Source organism: Rhagoletis zephyria, unplaced genomic scaffold (assembly GCF_001687245.7).
Source record: "Rhagoletis zephyria isolate East Lansing unplaced genomic scaffold, Rhagoletis_zephyria_1.1 Rzeph_scaffold_04799, whole genome shotgun sequence".
Classification (NCBI taxonomy): domain Eukaryota; kingdom Metazoa; phylum Arthropoda; class Insecta; order Diptera; family Tephritidae; genus Rhagoletis; species Rhagoletis zephyria.
Window position 1 is genome coordinate 1 of NW_016161882.1, and position 9650 is coordinate 9650.

At 34.2% G+C, this 9650-nt stretch overlaps 1 protein-coding gene across 1 annotated transcript; it reads right to left on the minus strand.

The window, feature by feature from the left end:
• Window positions 1-8: 8 nt before the first annotated feature.
• LOC108371222 (cAMP-dependent protein kinase catalytic subunit-like) lies at window positions 9-8664 on the minus strand (the record flags this gene model as incomplete). The annotated part of the gene is made up of 2 exons (XM_017626730.1): window positions 8657-8664; window positions 9-513 (listed from the first exon to the last, which is right to left on the minus strand). A coding segment is annotated over exon 2 (456 nt), but the record flags the coding sequence as incomplete, so codon positions are not given.
• Between the last annotated feature and the right edge of the window lie 986 nt (window positions 8665-9650).

Here is a 9650-nt window from a genome sequence, read left to right on the forward strand (position 1 = left end):
GCAGCGGCGGCAGAAACTAATGTGTCCTCCCGCGCGGCGGCAGATGTCATCAATTCACTTTGTTGTTGATAAGTACCGTAGGGATGTGTTTGTTTGCGTTGATGTTGGTGCAGTTGTTGTTGTTGTTGTTGTTGCTGCTGTGGTTGTGGTTGTGGTTGTTGCGTTGACTTTGGTTTCTTCTCTAACAAAATCAAATCATCCACAACATCCATCACTGACTCATTATCCGCATTAAGCGCGGTGCGCTGCTCTTCATCTTCATTCGTTGTTGTGGCGTTCTGGCACAGTTCGTGGAGTCCCTGGCGAGTGCAGCGCACAATTTCCTTAACGACGACCAGCTCGGTGCCGTCGGTGGAATAATCTTGCGAGGGTCGACAAAGTATCACTTTTGGCCAAACGGCGAAGAGAATGGAGCAGAGCAAGCAAGCTGCGGTCATGGTTGTGAGTTGCTGGAGCGCTAACATTTTTTGCGTTGCGGAATGTGTATTGGAGCGTGATTTAGGTGATTTTTTTCTAAAAATTAAGTTTGTATTGGGCTACTTCTTTACCCTCGCATCACATTTTGAACGACGTTTCTAAACAATTAGGAAAGCTGTTATAAATTTTTAATTATTATCACTGCATTAAACCAAAAAGTTGTATTCATTTAAGAACTAGTTTTTGGACCCTTGTAGTTTTCTGCAGTGCAAATTTTATATTCATCATGGTCCAACTTTCATTTGGCACAGTTCATTGAAGACATTTTTTTCAAAACTTTTCACTTTAAAACTATTATTTTTTATGAAAACTTTCTTCACTCGCATTAGAATCTTTTACCGCTATCGCTATTCAACCGCTATTCGCATTTAATACCGCTAACATACTGTTGCTTAATTTCGGCTACGAAGCTTTCAGCGTTCACATTTGAGCTCGCCAATTTAAATTTATTACGCCTGCCATCATTTATTTAGTTAAATTCAATTGAGTCTAATATCACCCACTAGCGTATATAATACACTCAATTGAAATGGTGCAATTGCCTTCCGGCTGTGGCCGCTTTGAACTCGCATGCTGTTGATATTTGCGTGTTGGATGCAGGTGCGTTTCATATTTATAAGTACCACCAAAGCAAATATATATTATACATATACATTCATATAAGATCAGAAGACAAAATGTTTTAATCTATCTTGAATCTTTACACGGTACCTTGCAAAAACAGCCTAAATTGGAGTTTTTTTTAATAAACAACTCGACTGTATACATGGGAAATGGGTTTCGAACTTATTTGAGTTAAATATATTTCTATAATTTTTCTTAACAATTCAGACCTTTAACACGATTTGTTCAAATAAATTTAAGCGAATGGAATGACATTTTTTAAATTTAGTTTTTGTATATTTGGTATTTGGTATTTGGTATTGGTATTTGTAATAACTACATATACCAGCTTTCAATTTTCTACAGTAACCAATACAGGGTGCTCAATGAACTTAAAAAGTGGTAGATTTTTATAAGAAGCTAGTGTTGTCATGGCAACTGCAACTGGTGATATATGCTCAGCTCATTTAAATTTGAAATAGCCTTAGTATATAAGTATAGTATTCTTGAGTAAATTATAAACATTTCAAAAGCATCCTCTAAATTTATATCTAGGAACGTAGAGTTTGGTGCCAGCACCTCTTTCGGCAACAAGAAGAATTTTGGAAGGAAAAGATTTTTTTTTGGACCACTCTAATGTATGTATATGTGTGAATAAGGAAAATTGTCTACGATTTTAATCCTTTCTTTTTTATTTTAAATTACATATGTATATAATACTTAAAATATGCAATTTTCCGCACAACTTCAAAATTCATAGACTCATGGGAACTACTAAAATTATAATTTCGTTTGCCGATAGCTAAATAAATATTTAAGCATTTCAAATACGCTATTTAATTATGGTATGTACATATGTCCATATATATATAAATATTATTAGATACATATGAGTTTATGCATTCACATGAAAGGACTCACTCGCTATCGCAACCAGTTATAACATCGGTAAATACTATGCATAAATAATTTTGCAAATGAATTTTAGCAAATGCATTTCGTAAAATGAAAATGTGGAAATTTTCAAAAATCTATTAGATGTATGAATTAATGTATACAAAAACATAAATAAGTGCATAAGTAAGTATTTTCATTTTGGTGCCCACATACACTACATACATATGCACATGTACATATATGTTTATTAAATAAAGCATTTTGGTATGAATTATATGAGCATTAAGTGCACACATACATATATAGATATGTGTGTGTAACAAAATATGTGTGTGCGTGTTTGAGTATCCATTGACGGCGACTACTATCGCACGCATGAGCTTTGAAACATAAATATGTATACAGAGCGGACATTATTTTATTCAATTGCCTGTATTTTAGTGCATACATATATGTATGTATATGTAGATGGAAATAGTTCATACTAAACTTTACGCTTTAAAATAAATAAATAAACAAAATTTTACATATTTATATACATATAACATGTGTACATATGTATCTGGCTATGGGTATAAAATAATCAATTTACTAAACTCACACTATAATATGTATGATATCATATGGGCATATGAGATCATATTTACACAAAATCCTATACATAAATTTGCCTACATATAGTTGTAGTTTGCATATTAGCCCTTTTATTGCTAAAATTTTATTTGTATGTTTGTGGCTCATCCAAACATGCAAAAAACCAAACATTTTTCAAATCTTTGAGAAACTCTTGATTCTCAAGTGGGGATCCAACATTTCTGCCAAGGTTCGACCAAAAGTTGAATCAAATTGATATGCAAACTTTTCTCAAGTGGAGAACCCAGATTATTTTCTATAAAACAAATGTGTCGTTTTGTTAGAGAATGGTTTGGTTCTCCAATTGAGAAACACTCTAAAAATCAACATCGGACCTTGAAATTTTTATTGTACTTCCACTTGATCTCCAACCCAAATGTTTATTGGGATGCATACACAAATACGTATGTACATATTCTTTGTAGTTGTACATACATGCATATGTATGTACAAAAGTGTGAATGGGAGTATAGGTATTTATTTGTATTTTGTTTTCACATGTCGTACGCTATGCAGGCCCGATAATGCGATAATATGATAAATCACGGTAAGAACACAACAATAAATACTGACTACAATAATAGAGTAAATGAAATTTGATCATAATATGCCGCATAGGCATCGAAATAATACTAAATTGCGGCTAAACAAGTGGAACTACATATAACAAATATTAGCATAAAAATAAATAATATACTGAGGAGAAACGACCACCAATCATACGCCCTTAAAATAAAATTACACTCGTAAAACAATCCCATAATTCAATTTTCATGCTTAGTATAGTAAATACATATTTACGCAACGCTACTAAACGAAATCATACAAAGTTGTGAATATTTTTAAGATACTAAAGTTAAGCTGAAATTTGAAAAATATATACATAGATAACCTGTTATTATTTCTTCTACCAGTTGCTAGCAATAGATTGTACATAGATTCCCAGTTTGAAAAAGCAAAAATAACTTTGAATGGTTAAATTTATAGCTGATTTTTCGAAGATATACACACCTCCAATTAGACTTATTTTCGACCTTACGTGGATTTGAACTGTGACACCTCGGCCTACAACAAACTGTTGTATATTTACCTACAGAGCTAAGTTCACCCCATCGAAACTGTTATTGCTTTTTTGCAATTTTTCTACTACCAGATGATTCAATATAAATAGAATATAAAAAATTGTCCGATTAAACACAATATCCATGACTCATCTGGCAACTCGGCATACGCATATCGAAATTTTATAAGACTTTTTCGCATAGTTCGCGTTGTATACCATTTGCAATGAGTCTGAATTCTTTCTTTAGCTCTGGAATCTTGGGTGTGGCAAGTGGCGCCACCTAGTTGAAACCACATATTGTTCAAGTCCGTGTCATCTAATTCAGGCCATACAAAGTTTGTTATCATGTGACGATAATATTTACAGTTCACTGTTACAGAGTTACCGGCATCATTTTCGAAGACTTCGCCAGCCCGAAAGCCACATCAAATAGTGCTCGTTGTGGAGGCATAGTTTTTTCTTGAAGGACCTGTGGATTTTCAATACACTCAATTCGGGATTTCTGTTCCCCAGGTTTTTTTGAAAAATAAAATAATCTTTTATATATATATTGCGAAGAAAACATTTGATTGTTAATTTTCTACATATCTTACTTCAATTTTATTGATTAGTTTTTAAATTTTAACTTTTATTTCGGTTTACCAGCCGGAAACACTTTGAGAGAAACGCGCAAGCGGCAAGCATGTTTTTGGCGGTTAATTTAAGCCATATCTTCTGTAACCATAAGCTAATTTCATCCGAAGGACTCAATTTTATACTACTCATTTTTTTCCAACATAAGGCCTCAAAAAATTCTATTAAAAAAATACCTATACAAAATATATACCTTTATAGGTAAACATTGCCTCATAGGCGACACACGTAGGTATAATATTTCGGCAACACACTGGAGCTAAACAAAACACAAATGATTTTTACCATTCTGCGCTTTATTATTTTTCCGAATCTTGGTCATTCTTGACAAATGCATGAATTGGAAAAAAAAATAAAAAAGTGCAACATTATAGAAATTTTAACTGAATTTTGCCTTTTCCAAAAAGTCATAACACGTAAAAGTTTTACTGCCCAATTACTCATTTTTATTTATCTACATCTCGACTTCCTTACGCTAATTAACTCCCTTAAATTTCAAGTTTTCTCTTCTACTTGAAATTCAGAACAACATAAATATGTGAATGCATAGTAGGGAGAACATCGTATGTGCCAACTACTATTAATGTATTGGAATTTTCTCGAAACTCCAATAAAAGTGCACAAAGTATTTAAAAGAAATTTTTGGCATGTGTTGTTAGCTTACTTGCCACAACTACATAGAAATCCCTTGAATGCCTGCGAGGGTATCGAAACATTTCCTTACTAGAAGCATCACTTGTGGCGATTCAAATTTTCAAAAAAGGACTCAAAAAGAGACACAAGCAATAGCAAGAACTAGGAAAGAGCAAACACATATTTAAAGAAAATTTAGTCAAAGTATTACAGAGTAAGCTGGTGCCGCTGTTGCAACTTGCAACATACATACATAAGTAACAGTTTTGGAGCTTCGCATATGCGACATTCTTAGCAATTGATGCAAACATTTCTCGTCCACACCCACCCCTCCTTTGTATCCCTCTCTCTCTCTCTCTGTCTCTCTCTATCTCGACCCTTATCAGCTGTACTTAAAAATTAATTTAGTTTTACTAGCGCAGCGCCGTGCTCTGAAGTGGGCGTCCAATCGGGTGAACTTCGACGTGTTTTTGTGTAACTGAATGTGTGCGCTGTGCGTAAGTGCGCAAGTAAACTACTTTACATTGTTTGTTGGCAGCCTTCGTTCAGTCGAATGCCACTTTTAGTAACAAAATGCATAATTCATAGAAGTTTCCCACAGCTTGAGCTGCTATGTATGTATGTCGCTTGGCATATGCTACACCTGCTCGGAAGGATTTTCCTCAAATTTCAAGTTTATTGTTCTCAAAACTGTGATACTTGTGCAAAGAAATAAGCGGTTGTCTTTAGTTGTGTTTTTTTTTTTTTTATTGCTCTTATTACAAAGTATTTAGCTTCCAGCGGCAAGAGTTGCCCATCTTATGTGGGCCGCTGTAAATGTCACAATAGCGAAGGGACCAAGTTTGGGTTTTATGTGTGCGTTCGACTACTTAAAGCACATCTTATGCCAAAGTGACAGCGTTGGACAACAGGTGGTCCGCGACATCTGCTTTACGGTAATTTATGGTACTTTTTACTTTTCGTCATAATAAAAAAAAGCGTTGATGCTCTTCTTGCTGGCGACTTTATGACGCAAAATTGGCAGCCAAAGAGAGTAAAGGAGCGGAAGTTTAGTCCCTAATGGAGGTAGTGAATAGAGATTTATAATTTTCGATACATGTACCATCTGCCATATACAAGTAGTAATCCTGTTACCTATATAACTTCTTGTCGATAGAGCTGTACAGATAAGGAGTTAAGGTTTAAAAATCCTTAGAATATTTCTTTAAACACCTGAAATAGATGCAAAGCTCTGCCCGCATTGATCAAAGCACACGCCTGATAAATATGTATGTTTTTCAGATTTTTTGTAAAGTTGATATATACCATCCAACGAGCTTGCGATCCACTCTTTGTATGGCAACAATCAGCTATTGTTTTCCTTGACAAGTACACTCGGAATGTGATAAATTCTTCTCCTTAAACATCTGTGGTATTTTTTCTTTTTTCGGTATTTATCCGGCGATATCGCAACGAAGAACCGATTTTGCTTAAACATAGTATAAGTAACCATATAGATACATGAGCAGAGAGAGCTTCCGAGCTGCATAGTTAACTGATCATAGGTTAAAATTATTCCTGTCCCCACGTCTTTAACCCCCCATACCTTAAATGTTATTAACTCCGATTTTACTGAGGACTACTATTCTTCTTACCTATAACACTGAGGTCTGTGCTGCTAAATGGATTGACCTCAAATATAATATATTACGAACAATTAGTATTTCGAAATTACAATAAGTAAGTTTTGATATTTGTGCTTGCAACCTAAAAGCCATATTATTAAAAAGGCCCGAAACTCGGTGCTATCTCGACAATTAACCAGTTGGATTTCTAAAGAAATTTTTTCGAAGTTATAGATATCTTGAATTGGATTTGCAAATCAACTTTCAGCAGGCCCGATATTTTCGATATCCTCGAAAATTCAAAATTCTTTTACTTAGTATGTAAAGGGACAACTGCACGTAAATACAATATACATACGAGGAAAAATTCAGCTGCCTTAAAACAACAACAGAAAAGTGCAAAAGGGCAAAGTAAAAGCAAAGCAGTGCAACTTCACTAATTTTACTTGCAAAGTTCAGGCATTAACATTACCGCAAATTAGCAAAAGTTTTCACAGCGGCGTTGCCACAGTCAACAACCAGCCAACCAACCTCTGATGCCCAGCGTGGCAGGCACCAAGTGTGGTGAAGTTCCCTGAAACTAAAAGGAACACATACACACAAGCAATGAATATACTATGAATAGTTCTTTTTGTCGCTTGTCGTAGCCGTAGTTCGCTAGCAGTGTTTTTTTTTTTTGGCAATTTCTTCACAGTTTCTTGTTGCTGCCGTAAATTATGTTGTCTTAACTCTAAAACGTAAAATTGTTTTGGCAACAACTTTTTTTGGTTAATCCTGGCTAGGACGATGGCACTTTTACAGCTCCAGCTGCGCCGGCAATGCAATAACTGGCCGACTGTCGCAGTAATGCTGTTGGCCATAGTGTTTGTGGATTAACCCGAAGGGAAATTCATTACATTCGAACTAGTGGAAATGCGTTCCAAAACGTAATGATAAAGGGTATAATTTCCAGGAATAGATACTTAAAATATACTTTTATGCATCGAACGGGATTTTACAAACTTTCTTTCCCGAACAATGTGTCAGCAATATAGCATAAATAGTATTTTATAGCAGCGATTTTCTTAATATGCCGATAGTATTATATCCGATACGCTCCAAACCAAAATTCAAAAGCATCCATATCCTTTTTTAAGACGGTTAAAAATACATTTCGGCTTTCGTTAAAGTTACTGAAGGCCAAATTGGTATCAATGGTTTTTTTTAAGTATTTTACTGTGTTTGGATGAGCAAGTTAAATAAAAACATGTAAAAATTGAAATTAAATGGCATCTTTAGAGCAGCCCTAAAATCTTCTTAAGTTCGAATTTCGCTTCTTGTATACATTCCCAAATTTCTCAAAAACTTAGCCTTTGGGTTTAATGTTGACGACATGTGTTTACGTAGATACTATTGTTTATTAACCCTTATTTGCTGGTTATTTTAGAATACGTATGTATATTAGGGTGTTCCTTAAATGTAGGAAGCCAGTTTTTACATCGGATTACCTTAACCTCTAAGTCGATGCTACTTGAAGATATCACATATAAATTTTGTTCCCGATCGGAGGCGGTTAAGGTGCGTCGCACAGGGAGCACAAAGTTCAGAGTATCTTACGAAGATGTCTTAAACGACTCCAATCGGGACCAAAATTTATATGTGGTACCTTCGACTATGGTAATATCGACTTTGGTTATTAGATGAAAACAAGTTTTATTTTAATCTTTTTAGTCTCTAAAGAGGAATCTGTACTTTGCCCAAAATCCGGCAAGCGTTAACCGTCTCCAATCAGGACCAAAATTATAATAATAAAAAAATATGTGATACCTGTGAGCGTGGTATTACCGATTCAGGGGGTGCTTTCTGATCAGTTTGAGTTTTCCCTCTTTTGAAACTTTTCAATGCTGGGAATATGTTTGAGTTTTATATATTTATGTACCTACTTGTATTAATCGAGTGTGTGTTCAACACAAACGCCCTACTCTGCACATTAAGTTTACAGTTTATATACATACATATATACATACATACATACATTTGTATGCATGTATTGCTGGATCTACTCTAAGCATTCTCAACTTAAAGTTGCTCTATACAGTGATTTTATTAATATTTTGTTGCTGGTTTCATAGACTTTTTAGTTAATAAAATAAATTTGTTGGCATTTCTTATTAGTGCTTTGGGGTTTTGATGTTTTTCCGAAGTTGAATCTTTTCGTTATTATTTTATACTTGTCTAGAACTTGGTCTAATTCTTTATGAGATTATTTAGTGTGGTTAGTTTATTTTCTGATTTTGTTTTGGATATTTAATTACATTTGACCCAGAAGTGAAGTCAACATTCCGCCTGTCATCACGTTGTGAAATTTGTGGTTCTAATATTTATAGGTGTATAGGTGTTATTGACAACTAGAAACCACCGTTTATAAAGTTTTGGATTTTAGTTTTAATTATGGAAAATATAAACATAACTTGATTTGGAAGTGGGCGATAAATTTTAAAAATAAAATGAAAGGTGACTACTTTAGTAAACAATTAGTAAATAGTTTAGTTTAAAACTTTGTCCTTTGCCCATTATAAAGTTCATTAAAATGAGCTTATCTCACTGCTCTTCGTCAGAGTCATAAAGTGTTAAAAAATATACTATCTTAGTAACTTCGAAGCACCATATATGTACGAGCAGAGAGTGTCTTCGCTTAAATCGTTTTCTGCCTTAAAATATTATATTTAGCTCTATTTACATATGCACATACGTATGTAGTTAGTCTAGTTCCTTTCCTTTTCAAAGGATGTGGAGATTTCCATATACCTAGTACAACTTCATAATAAAACTGAAATTTGCTTAATTTTTTGTTTCATTTAATTTATTTATAATCCCACGAGTATAGGATTGACTTCATGTAACTCCATACCAAGTTCTACCATGAACACTTGCAGACATATTCCCTTCCAATTTTTTTAAGAGTTGGCTAATCGTAGATGCTATACGCCTTCAACACTGATTTTGGTAATAAAATTCAATGATTTGCAAGCGTTGCTCGTTAGTAAGTCTATTCATGATGAAATGTCAAAGCATACTGAGCATCTTTCTCTTTGACACCATGTCTGAAATCCCACGTGATCTGTCAA